This window comes from Mastacembelus armatus, chromosome 2, assembly GCF_900324485.2.
Source record: "Mastacembelus armatus chromosome 2, fMasArm1.2, whole genome shotgun sequence".
In the NCBI taxonomy this organism is placed as follows: domain Eukaryota; kingdom Metazoa; phylum Chordata; class Actinopteri; order Synbranchiformes; family Mastacembelidae; genus Mastacembelus; species Mastacembelus armatus.
Genome location: NC_046634.1, coordinates 742624 through 756243, shown reverse-complemented (window position 1 = coordinate 756243; position 13620 = coordinate 742624). Strand labels below are relative to the sequence as shown.

General features: G+C 43.5%; 2 protein-coding genes across 2 annotated transcripts; one reads left to right on the top strand and one right to left on the bottom strand.

Annotated features, from left to right (window-relative positions):
- The first annotated feature begins 406 nt into the window (after positions 1 to 406).
- Positions 407 to 3340, top strand: LOC113127581 (cyclic nucleotide-gated channel cone photoreceptor subunit alpha-like). The gene is made up of 6 exons (XM_026302283.1): positions 407 to 492; positions 725 to 781; positions 1089 to 1307; positions 1391 to 1492; positions 1577 to 1683; positions 1759 to 3340. Exons 1-6 carry the CDS (start codon positions 407 to 409, stop codon positions 3114 to 3116), a joined length of 1929 nt encoding a protein of 642 aa, XP_026158068.1. The 3' UTR covers positions 3117 to 3340.
- Positions 3341 to 6736: 3396 nt separating this feature from the next.
- Positions 6737 to 13285, bottom strand: ube3a (ubiquitin protein ligase E3A). Its single transcript, XM_026301479.1, has 11 exons — positions 12998 to 13285; positions 12336 to 12380; positions 10667 to 10971; positions 9300 to 10552; positions 9066 to 9210; positions 8778 to 8983; positions 8507 to 8671; positions 8229 to 8384; positions 8060 to 8133; positions 7828 to 7971; positions 6737 to 7727 (listed from the first exon to the last, which is right to left on the bottom strand). Exons 1-11 carry the CDS (start codon positions 13072 to 13074, stop codon positions 7607 to 7609), a joined length of 2691 nt encoding a protein of 896 aa, XP_026157264.1. The 5' UTR covers positions 13075 to 13285; the 3' UTR covers positions 6737 to 7606.
- Between the last annotated feature and the right edge of the window lie 335 nt (positions 13286 to 13620).

The following is a 13620-nucleotide window of genomic DNA, read 5'->3' as shown; positions in this document are numbered from 1 at the left end:
ATCTTCAAAACTCGGACTCGGGTAAACTCACTTTACACAGCAGATAGTGATTGTTGTTAATGTCACAGTGTGATTGCAAGAAAACAATAATTTCCACTGAATGCGACCTCAACAAGTCACAGAGCTGAAAATCTAATTTTAGCCGATGTAATCTGGGAGAGAAGGATTTGAGTTAACAGTGCTGAAGAAGAGACAGGCTGAGCTAAAACAGGAGCTGCTCCTGCAGGATCTACTTCTTTTCATTGTTAAATTGTGTTTTCTTTTAGCTAAAGTAGAGTCTACATAGGCCTTGTGTGAAGTCATGACCAAAATAGAGATACAGACGACACCACGATGAACAGGGTGCATGTGAACAAGTGAGTGTTGTAAACAATCTGGATGTCTTTGCCAAGGCCTGTCAGACGTGATGCACTTTGGGAGGAGCAGTGTTGGCCCCTCGGAATCCGGCCTCAGCAGCCAGAGGACGGAGGGCAACATGGGGAGCAGAGGCAGGTGAGCTATACGCCCTCTTTAAACCAAATCCAGTCTCACTGCAGCACCACACTGCTGGAGTGTCTGAAGGTTAACCCTGAGGTAGGAAGAGACATGGGTATTAAAATCCCCCCTGGAAGTCTGCTTGTTGAGTTTTTAGACATGCGAAATGCACGAGGACTCAGGATTTTCATCATATAAAATAAAGGGCAACCACGGGAGACCAGATTCATGCACTTATTTGTTCTTACAGTGATGGTCGTTGGCCCCTGGCTGCAGGAAACAGGAACAACTGCAACAACAATGATGGGTAAGATGATACATGGATCCTCCTGCACACCCTTAATCACACCGCATTTAAAAAGAGACAGCGAAACCATCAGTTCCAGTGCATTTATATTCCATAAAAAGGCATTAGAGGCAATTCGGTTTTATGAAATATGATTTTCTTGTCATATGAAAGTGTTTATATCTGAAATTCACGTTCCCTGTTTGCTGTCCTGGGTTTCTGTGCAGTACATGATGTATTGTGTCATAGCACCCCCCTCAGGTTCTCAGACATTCCTGCATGACAACGAGATTAAAAAAATCCTCACCCCCACCATCTGTTTATACAGCAAAAAAGATGACAAAAAAGAGGAACCCAAAAAGGACGAGAAGAAAGACGACAAGGAAGAGCCCAAAAAGGATGAGAAGAAAGAGGAACCCGAAAAGGATGATAAGAAAGATGACAAGAAGGAGGAACCTAAAAAGGACGACAAGAAAGATGACAAGAAGGAGGAACCCAAAAAGGATGATAAGAAAGACGACAAGAAGGACGATAAAAAGGAAGAACCGTAAATGCCGCTTCTTTATGGCTACAACTTTGGATCAAATTTAAATATTCTTGTTGTTCATAATACCTTGTTTACTCATTCAGAAAGGAGGTGTGGATCATAGACCCTGCCACGGATCTGTACTACTACTGGCTGTGTACAATAGCTCTCCCAGTGTTCTACAACCTGATGTTCCTGGTGGCCAGGTCTGAAATTCATTGCATTTTGTATTTGTGCTTCACATTAATGTCGTTTCACAATATTTACCATCCTTTTTTGCTTCCTGGCAGGTCTTGTTTCAACGAACTGCAGGATAAAAACTCTAACACGTGGATGGCTCTTGACTACACTGCAGATATCCTCTATTACATTGACATTTTTGTGAGAACGAGGACAGGTCAGCAACAGGAATTTGTGCTGAATGTGTGAAATTTAGAGTGCCAGTGTTAATCATATTCTAATGTGTCAACAGGTTTTCTGGAGCAAGGACTTCTTGTAAAGGATGAAAAGGTCCTGAAAGAAAAGTACATGAAGACACGGCAATTCAAATTTGACGTCATATCCATCATTCCCACCGATATTGTGTTCCTTAAGATTGGAATCAACAACCCAGAGTGGAGGTTCAACCGTCTCTTTAGGTTAGCCCGACTCTTTGAGTTCTTCGACCGTACTGAAACTCGAACTAGTTTCCCCAACATCTTCCGAATTGGGAATCTTGTACTCTACATCATCATCATTATCCACTGGAATGCTTGCCTTTACTTTGAGATCTCCAAGATTCTTGGCTTTGGCTCAGACACATGGGTATATCCAAATATTAGCAATCCTGATTTTTCTTCCCTGAAAAGACAGTACATCTTCTGCTTTTACTGGTCCACTCTTACCCTGACCACTATCGGTGAGACACCACCACCAGTCCGAGACTTTGAATACTTTTTTGTAGTATCCGACTTCCTTATTGGGGTGCTGATCTTTGCGACAATCGTAGGTAACGTTGGTGCTATGATCTCCAACATGAACACTGCACGCGTAGAGTTCCAGTCTACGATTGACTCCATCAAGCAGTACATGCAATTTCGGAAAGTCTCCAAAGAACTGGAGGCAAAGGTGGTGAAGTGGTTTGACTACCTGTGGACTGAGGAGAAAACCTGCGATGAGAAGGAGGTGCTGAAGTATCTGCCGGACAAGCTGAAGGCTGAGATAGCCATCAACGTACATCTGGAGACCCTACAAAAAGTGCGCATCTTTCAAGACTGTGAAGAAGGTTTGCTTATTGAGTTGGTCCTCAAGCTTCAGCCTCGAGTCTTCAGCCCTGGTGACTACATCTGTAAGAAGGGAGACATCGGCAGGGAAATGTATATCGTCAAAGAGGGAAAGTTGGCCGTAGTAGCAGACGACGGGGTTACCCAGTTCGTGGTTCTGAGTGACGGAGCGTACTTTGGAGAAATCAGCATCCTTGGTATCAAGGGCAGTAAAGCGGGAAACCGAAGAACAGCCAACATCCGAAGTGTGGGCTACTCTGATCTGTTTGCCCTGTCCAAGGATGATCTGGTGGAAGCACTCATCGAGTATCCCGACGCTAAATATGCACTGGAGGAGAAGGGAAGGGCCATTCTGATGAAAGATAATCTCATAGATGAGTCGCTGGTCACTGCCTGTGATGCCAAAGACATGGAGGAAAAGGTAAATGACATGATGGCCAGTTTTGATATAATGATGGCCAAATTTGAGAAGCTGAAAAAGCAGCATGAATCTTCCCAGCGGAAACTCAAGCAGCGGCTCGATAATGTATCAAATCGAGTCAGAGGCCTCAGAGTGGACAGTGAGTAGAACTTGGTTCGGCACAGCTACCACTAGACTTACGGACTTCCCGAAGTCATCCCATGGGAACTCAAGGACTCGTATGCACCAAATGGCATCTGACCAGCAGCTGGACAGGGATGCACTCCATTCATTATTGTGGTACAATAGTAAACCTGTCTTTAAAGTTGATTATCCTCATAAAAAACATATGCAGAAGGTACCACAGTACTTTCTGAGTACCCACTGAACTGTGCCCCTGGTGAGAAAGTAGAAAAATTATCCAGTACTGCGATAGAGTACTGAATACGTGGTCGGTCTCAGTCATGTTTATTTGTTTATTTGTAGAAAAACATGTTTGCACTGAGTAAAAATCATTTGTGTCATATTTGTTTAGAGTCTCAGCAGTAAAACTCTTTTCAGATGTTCATAATAAAAGTCAAATAAAAGCATTTAGTGTAAATCAGTCTTATTAGACCCGCAATATGTATTATACATTGATTTAAGTATGCAACACTCTAGGTTTGGGTACAGAGGTGTGGTCAAATGTCATGTAATATCTTGCCATCTGTTTGATGGAATAGCTCGGAGTTTAAAGTACGAATCCTGCCAATACTGGTTTTTCTTGATCATTACCAGGCTGAATGTCTCAACAGCTCCACGATGGACTGCTATCAAATTTAATATTAATACCTCCCTTTATAATGACTTCTTCCACCCACTAGTTAAATTTTCAGTTTGGTTTTGAATCAATATACTTTCAGCAATATTGCTACTCTCATGTTAGCATTTAGCTCAAAGCCTTGGCTGTATATACTTTGGGAAAGCCATTAAAAACTGGTCCAAAAAGGTTGACTTGTTAGCATTGACATACATTTATTGCTACTGACATACATCCATCCATTATCTATACCCGCCTATTCCTAACCAGGTTCACGGGGATCTGCTGGAGGCTATCCCAACTCTCTTTGGGTGGCAGGTGTACACCCTGGACAGGTCACCAGTCCATCACAGGGCCACATAGAGACAAACAACCTCACACACTCACACTCACTCTTATGGGCAATTTAGAGTCACAATCAACCTGACGTACATGTTTTTGGACCGTGGGAGGAAACCGGAGTACCCTGGAGAAAACCCACACAAGCAAACTCCACATAGAAAGGCCTGATGGTTGCGAACACAGGCCCTTCTTGCTGTGAGGAGAAGCAAGATACACATATGATATACATATTCAGCAGAAATAATTTTATGACAGAGGTAATGTGACATTAGTCCTGTGGGGCCAACTACAACTACAAACAGCTCAACGTGGGTTAGGACTAAGAAGCTGGGGACTCGAAATCAGCATTATAAGGCAGTGCAAGTTGGAAAAAAAGCAGTCATCTTTATTTAGCATGTTTTCACAACACTGGATACTTTTAAGCCTTTCATCAGTTTGTATCTTTGAGAATGTAACGGTTGAGTCAAACCATTTTATGAAAACTGCTTCCCTTTCCAAGATCAGCTTGACTTTTCACTTTTTACCTTCAACGGGCTCTAGAACCTTTTCACATGTCCAGGTGAGCAGCATCTACAGCATTACAAAACGGAGGTACAAAGTAATGTTGAACAGCCGAGACTAGACCTGGGCTCAATAAGCAATCTTTAACCTTTGCTCTAACCTTCCACATGATTGAGGGTTACTGCGGTATAACATGAGTTGTTAATCACACAAAGAAAAAGATGCTGTAGTGACTCCGCAACACAGTCCAGTGTCTGTCCACATTTTCAGGCACTCCAAAGCGACTCCGGTGAAGGCTAGAACAAGCAGTGAAAGGTCTCCAACATCGTTTTGCCCAGGTCTGGCTGAGCCCAAGAAGACGAGGGAATAAAAGCAAAGGGACATAAAGAATGGCTCCGGGTTTCTGAGTGCTGCGGCGATGTGAGACCCCGGAGTTTAGTGGATCATTAGGGGCACCTCACAGGCTTAGCGGAGATCTGAAGACGAGGGGGAACTAACAGGACAGTTTTTCTGGGGCCCAGAATATTTCAACCACCTACTTGGAAGTAAAATGTTACAGGTGTTTTCAAGTTTCTTTCAATTTTTGATTTGTGGGTTACTTGGCTTCCATTGATTTTTGTGTAATCCATCACAATGAACATCATATCTGCCATGATTTTGGTAAATTGTCTGGTACTGAAGTTCCATGTAAAACCAAGGGAATATGCAGACTTCGATGTTCACTGTGAAACTTAATCAAGGCTGCTGTAAGACTGGAAGTCAACGAATGCATGCAATGTCCATTTCTAAAACAGCTTCTTAACTGCAAAATGCTTGGTTGTAATACACACGTGTATGCATGGTATTTAGCAGATGGGCTAAAATACTCCTTTAAATGCATGCTACTAGCTTTTGTTACTACATTAACCACAGTTATGTAATTAACCATCAGAACTGACATTTCAGATGGTTCCCGTTTGTTTTCGCTTTCAAATAAGTGGTTGAAATAATTTGGTTCAACTGTAGATCCTTGGGTCTGGGTGTCTGCCCAGTGTGAACCTATGAAAAAAAAAAATAAAAAAAAATGCTGGGCTCTGAAATGAAAAAAGCAAAAAAAAAAAAAAAAAAACTAAACCAGTGAATGGGGTTTGTGTGCAAAAACATGGAGACATCTCTCAAGTCCTTTACAATTACAGCCTATTTAACTGAATGAAAACTATATATTAAAAAAAAAATAAAAACATAGAAAACATTTTCCTGTTTCCTGTGGGGGTGGGGTGATTTCACAGTTTATATTTCAATTGATAAGTATTAAACACTTCTGTTAGACTTTACTATAATTTACTATAGGCAGTGGTTACACCTGTTTTCATTCTCAATGAATGACAGTTCCAAATCTAAATGTGTCCATACCGTACCCCCCCCCCACAAACACACACACACGCACATTATTTTCTAACAATAAAGGAAGAACTGATGGAAACATATCAAGGATTCCTCTGAGACTCTGCTTCTTTGCAGATTTGACAAATTCAGTCGCTTTGTTCCGATTGTGCTCAGGCTGCTGATCCCACTTGCCCTGCATCCAATCCATCACAGTGCGCCGCCCCTGCTCATACCAGGATGTGGCATGAACTCGAAACACTTAAGGTGATTCAGATCAGGATACATATTGTGTTAAAATGCCAGGTGTAACCACAGCCGGAGACGTCGGTAAAAACAGACTAAAGGTTACAATTTAACAAAGCTTAAGTCAGTGACAGTTAAAAAGGTCTGGAGACAGCATCCCCCTTTGGGGACCACTGGTGAACAGAGACTCGAGCAGTGTGAGCTCGTCTATTTATACAACACTAAGCCTGAAACAGACTACACAAAGTCTTACTGGGCTTTTACTTTTCTACTGACTGGTTGGCACAAGAAGAGCTCTATGTTTTTTATCTGAGAACGTCATCAGTGACGAGTCTACCTGTGTACATCCTCCAAAACGTGCATAATACGGCGTCGTACGTCCAACCGCACTGATACATAAATACTGTTTTTATTTATAATCGTCAACACAGGAAGACATGGAAGAAATAAAATGATTTTAAACAATCAGGGAGACCTGTGGCCCAAAAAAAAAAAAAAAAAACAAACAAAAAAAAAAAACATTCTGAAAATGTCTAAGTGCACTTACACAGCTCTGACAAAGATTTTATTTTGTGTCTAACCTGTGGTATCCCTGTTCCCCCTCCCCCGGAAGGATAAAAGGCCCAAAAACAAAACAAAACAAAAAAACCAAAAAAAAAAAAAAGCTAATTTGAAATGTGCCATTTTGGACCAAATATAACAGTGATTTTTTCCAAAAAGCTTACTTCGATCAAACATGGACTTGGCAGAAACAAATGAGCGATGATTTTGAGCAGCTATTTTTGGGGTGGAGAATACAATATTTTATAGCAGAGACTATGCTAAATCTAGATTTTCTGTCGGCTTACGTTAACAACAGTTTGGGTCTACTTTGACATATTTTTGTTGAACACACTGGATTTATTTCGATCTGTTAATGCGTCGTGCCAAATTTGCTTTTTTTTTTTTTTTTCCTTAAATATTGACCCCGCCCTCCCAACACCTTTCCCAAGTAGGAAAACCTCTACAACAACCAGACATGTAGAATAACCCATTTTAACCTTACAATAAATAATAAGGAAAATGATCCTCTCTGTACATTTAAAAAAAAAAAAAAAAAAAAAAAGATGTGGAGGCTGCGGCACATTCATGTAGTAATGTGGATGTGGGGGTGGCTGCTTTGATCAGGAGGTCCCTGTGCTTACACTGACTGACGTTGAGTGATGCAGGCACAGTAAAAGAACTACTAGAGCGCTCTTTTTGGAACCGTTTCCCCTCTTTTATTATTGACTTGCTTTTCCTAGAAACATACTCTGGTCTGTCTTTCATCGCCTTTTTCGATTGTGTCTGATAAAGGAAGGGCGGGGCAAGGGCGTTTTGATGGGCTTTCTTGGAAGGAGTCCGTTTGCTGTGTGTTCAGAGCAGGGGCTCAGAGCATGCCAAACCCTTTGGCATAAGTGATGGCTTTCAGCAGTCTCTCCCTCAGCTTCTCCTTGCTGCTGTACTCCGGCAGCAGCAGCACGTTAAAGCAAGTGTGAGATGTCGGTAACCTGCCAAGACCCAAACAACACACAGCTGGTCAGTCTTCCTCATATGTCTGATTCTGTTAAATGTCTGTAAACGCATCGACATGAAACTCCACCAGCTCACCTGTCTGTGTCGGGGCCATTCTTGGCGATGATCATCTTTAGCTTGCCCAACCCGCCCACGGGGGCTCTGTCAGTGCCGGTGGTGAACTGCAGGAAGAGGCGCTTCTGCTCCTCACCAAACGAGTGCAACGTCTCCCAGAACTCCCTACGACGCAAACACACATCCAACGGTGGTAACGTTTCAGAATACAGCAAACCTTCTAACTGTAACCACAAACACACACTTTTCTTACTTGATTATTCGAGAATCCCTGTTGTAACCGCCATCATATTCCGTCGTTTCTTCAAGTGCTAGGAAGTCCAGGTTCTGCAGCAGATGACACGAACAAAATGCAGATGGAAATTAGGCATGGGAGCTTTTTCAAGCAACTTACGGACATAATGTGTGGTAACAGATCTCACCCTGCTTCCACATATGAGAAGCTCGATTTCTTCCGGTCTGAACAGGTATTTGAGCGGCGACTCGTTGGTGACCATGTGGAAGCCTCTCCTGAACGCTTTGAATTGCTTTTCCACACTTTTGTTCAGCATGTACTCTGCATACTGGGCCACAAATTCCTGCACATCAACGGAGACAATTCAATGTCAGAACCCCAACAGCAACATTTTTCCCTTCATATCCAAGATGTTTCCAGCTAATTTTTGGTAATGTCTCTATTTGTGTTTTTTGTTTCACTCACCTTTCTGTTTTCATTTGTGACTGGAATCTTGTCCCCATTTTCCCTTAAATCATACATGAGCGGGTTCCCAAACAGGTCCGTCTGGGAAATCTGGAAAGTGATCATCATATCCTCCTCCACGCTGCCCTCGTACTCCAGCAGCTCCTTCAGACTCTGGTACAGAACCTGCCCAGCACATACAGATATCAAATTTAGCGATATTTCTGGGAATAAACTCCGGCGGTGCTGCAAGTTAACACGCAATCAGAATATTTGCTAAGGCAGCTCTTACCGGGTTGGCGTCAGCCAAGTCCCTGAAAGTTCCTTTCTTGCCCATCAGCTTTCTGTAGACCACCATAGGAAAGTGGACATCCAGGATGCAGTTGTTATATATGGCCAGACCAAGAACGATGCCGATCAAAGTGTACTGGCCCTCGTTTTCAAACGATGACGGGTTGAACCAAAACAGTTTGGTGCGCTCGTCATATGTGAACATACCTGTAAGTGGATAAGATGACCTGATGACCTAAGTTCTGAGCTCTGCAAACTAAATGCCAGATTGTTGTGTGTGTTTCCTTACCGATATCTGGGTTGAAGATTTCCTCCACCACCAGCTGAAAGAACTCTTTGGAAACACCTCCTTCATCAACACCTTGCTCTCCTTCAAACTCGACGTACAGCTGCTTCTTCAAGTCTGCAGGATTCTCCATTGCTATCATTTCCAGCTAAAGAGAAGCATGGGGAAACAGATCAGCACATCACCATGTTAAAACAAAGACATTAATTTGTACATACTGAACTGGCGTATACATACCCTGACCAGAGCATCATCGATGATGTGGTCTCGTCGCACCTTGAGCCTCAGGTAGGGATTGAGCTGCTGGCCCTGCACCAAGCTATAGAGCACAGTAATACGCCGCTCGCTGTACATGCGGATGCGGTTGTCGTAGTACAGGCCTAGGTTCTTGGTGACAGCATTCAGGATGAAAGGGCAGGTCATGAAAGAGAACTTGTTTTCAGTTTCGACTTTAAAGAAAGTGTAGTCCTTGTCCATTTCCAGCACCTCATTCAGAGGCTCATTAACAAACTCCTCAAAGGGAATGAGCGGCCGCCGGCAGTCGTTGGTGCGGATTCCCAGCTCTGTCTCCAGCGGGTCCACCCGGGGACCCTTCTTATTCCGCCGTTCCTCGCCCAGCAGCTCCTGCAGGGTGAGCTCACTGGACTCTGGGATGGGCTCCTCGTCCTCCTCCTCGTTGTGCTCCATGTCAAGGTCGCCGCCAAGCACGTTTGCATAGTAGACGATCTTCAAGCACTTGGTGGCCGCCACCACTGCGTCGTCGTCATTCACCAGGTTGCGGCTGCTAAACTCGTTGCTGATTACCTTGTATGTAATGAGCTGCTGAAAGGTCTCTACCATGCGCCGGATCTGCTCTGCGCTGTAGTGAGACCACAGCCGTGCCAGTTTGGCCTGAGCTGCCAGCGGAAGCTTGCTCATGGCCTTGCAGAACTGTGGAAGCGCAATCTCCAGGTACTCTGGGCTGTGGAGGTTGCTGTTTTCCATGACTATCACAAACAGGTTCAGGTAATTTGGGTCTCGTGAATACACGTTGTGGTATGTCAGGTCACACTCTACATTCGGTGAGAGGTAGACCAGTGCATTCAGGAAGGCGGCTTCTATCTTTTCGTTAGACAGCAGGCGGTCATAGACCCGCCGCACAGCTTCAATGTCCACTGAGACCTCGTCGGGGGCCAGCTTTTGGACATCGTTTTCCCCCGAGGAGCCTTCTCCAAGCCTTGAAGATGAAGAGGAGGCAGGGGTGTCCTCCTCCATGGCTGTAGCAGAGCAGGCTGCTGCCTCCTTCTCGTCCTCGTCCTTGTCCTCATCCTTACCTTGGAGGGACTTGAGCTCCTCCTTGGTGTGAGGCTTGGACCTCCTAAAGCTTTGTACCAAGCCCTCCGCACTGGAGAACACCCGACCGATTACCCTGATCAGGGGTGAGTAATCCTCCTTCTCTCCACAGATGTCCAAGATCTCATACACTTTCTCCTCTGTCAGGTAATTTAAATCTACACAAAGAACCAAACATTGCATGGTTAAAAATGAAAGGAAAACAAAACAGGTTAAACCACACATATATTCTCCTATTTTTCATTCATCAGCAATTCCTGTCATCAACTCACCTTTGAAATTATCCCGGACAGAGTGGACATCTTTATGGTTCATCTTCCTGTGACCACAGGCGGAGTTACCGTGAGCGCTGCTCTCCAGGTAGGCTGAAGCAGATCCTTTTTTCGAGGGGTGCGGGTCACATAGCTTGGCATTGACCTTGTAGAGCTCCAGGGCTTTGACCGCAGCCGTGTTGTTATCCATGCGGTTGAACCCAACTGATGAGGCACACCATGAGTTGGAGCACGACTCATTCCCACAGCCCTCCGTTAATTGGTGGTAATAGCGCTCTATTAGATGCTTGGCAGCTGCTCGCTTCCTGCATTCGGGTATAAGGCACAACAGGTTGTGAGTACCAGCCATCACGACATCACTCTGTCATTGTGGGCAGCAGTGATGGGAATAATTTCCTGTTTATGACCTGAGAAATTTTTTTGTTGAAGATGACATACAACAGTAAACTTCTAATTTCATTAACTTCCATATGAGATAAATGCAGCATATGGAAGTAGAACATCATAAATCAACTTCTGGATTAAAAAAAAATCTGATATTTGTCAAGCCAGAATAAATGTATAAACTTAACAGAAAACATAAAAAGTATTTTTGCTAAAGCTTTTTTCAATTTCAGCATTTCATTTTACGCTTTTAGTGTCAAGATGATGATGATGGTGTGAAAAACTTCAGCTGAACTTGGTTGAGATCCTGTGACTGATTCAGTGATTCATTGTAAACCATTCAGCGACACCTAGTTCCCTATGGATGGGGGCACTATCATCACCAGTCATTTATTCAGGTTCAAATTGATAAATCGTATTTTCCGGACTATAAATCGCACTTCCATTTTTTTTTTCCACGCTCCTCTGACAACTTGGTAAGTATAGCAACGCAACCTATATGTGTACATTTACAGTAATTTTGTCAAGTAGTCACTAACATTAGATGGCATGCTTGGCTCAACTGAAGACTGGTGAAAAAGTAAAAACACTTATGCTCTCTCTAAACTCTTAACTCCTAGTGAAACACAAGTGAAAATGCAGCCCAAAGGAAAGAGCTGTTCTACAGACTTTAAAGTGCAGGTAATAAAGTCTGCAGCTGAGAAAGTTTGGAGTGAGTGTCTGCATTCAGGCAACCTGAGAGAGGAGGAGGACACGCTGCTTCACCTTTTTCCTGATGTTGGAGTTGTTTAACATTACATCACACAGATGACTGTATTTTGTAATGCACTTCTCTTTATGTCTCTTACATTCTTCATAGGCTAATTTAGACTATAATTAGAAATGTGACTTACTTACATTTTGTTCTGTTCAACAAGGCTGTATTTTCAAAAAGCGACTAATCCGGTGTGACTTATAGTCCAGAAAATACAGTAAACCCAGTGCAATTTAATACTCAGCACTGCAACACCAACAACTTACTTTCTTACTTTTTTTTTTTTTAAATGTAAAGTTCTTAACATTACCACCCCATCCACCATGTATTTATCATAACATGGGTAAAAGCATAGCAGTCAACGGGGCTATAACAGGAAGGAGAGAAAAACAAGAAGTGAGCACAAACAAAAACCAAAATCAGTCTACTGTTGTTAAAAATAAATAAAACAATCTTCAATACATGTTCAAAGACACACAGTCCAAAACCGGGACAGTAGTAAAAATTAAAAAAAAAAAGGGTTTAACTTACATTCGGCTTGCTTCTGGGTTTTCTATTTCAGGCTCCTCGTATTCTCTAATTGAACAACAAACAGTAACGATTAGTGCTTCAGTAGAGGGTACTGTGTCCTGTGCTGACACATTATTCACAACAACTGGCTATATCAGACACTCTGGGACAACATTAGACCATATTTTGATTTAGCAAATGCGTGTGCCCTAGCAACGAAAGGAAAACCACATGCTAACGTTAGCCAGAGAGCAGAGTCCGGGGTCTTGTAGCTGGAAACAACCGAGATTTGGGTCACAGTCAAGACAGTGCATTCTGCTAAACTTGTAGATATTGGTAATAACAATCCCTTGTTACTGTAAACACAATCCCACACCCTCGGTCTGAAAGAGGGAGCAAGAGAACTGCCAGGAGTCTTGACATCCTGACGCTGATTTGCCAGGCTAGCTAGCTCAAACTAGCTTACCCGCTGGTCTTGTTTTAATTATTATTTACGTAAAAAATGCGTTTTCAAAGTAGCGTTAATAACAGCTTTGTTTTTTTTTTTAAATCAACAAATGTCCGCTATGAAGTCTGCTTGGACATGTGAACAGCTACCAGCTAGCAGCAACGGCTAGCTAGCTATTTCAGTGTTGGCTCCTAGCACCCCCGGCATCCCCGCTCTTTCCTCCTGACGTGCCCACCTATCGGGTCCTCCTGCTGGGCTAGTCTCGGCCTGTGGTGGCGCACACTCACAGTCCTCCTTCTCGTCGGAATTCATACGAGACTTTATCCTCAGTTGTTTGTTAATTCTGTTGCTGTTTGTGAATGTACGGACTCCTCCTCGTGTCGATCACAACTTCAACAGCGCGACGGTTTCAGTCTGAACGGCCCGCAACGAAAGATTTTGCATCCACAACTTAATTCACGGCCTTCCTGCTGCAGGCTCTTTGCTCTGCCCGAGGTTCACAGCCATCTTGACTTCGCCATCAGCCCACTTCCCACAATGCACTGCGGTCTAGCAACAAGACCGGCCGGAGTGGATCATAAGGCAAGAAGGAACTGGAGTCATCATAAACATCGTGATCTATTCTATCCACCCATCCATTATCATTAATCCTATTTAGTATTTTTAACCAGGGTCCCAGGGATCTGCTGGAGCCTATCCCAGCTCTCTTTGGGTGAAAGGCAGGGGTACACCCTGGACAGGTCACCAGTCCATCACAGGGCCACATAGAGACAAACAACCTCACACACTCACACTCACTCCTATGGGCAATTTAGAGTCACCAATCAACCTGACATACATGTTTTTGGACTGTGGGAG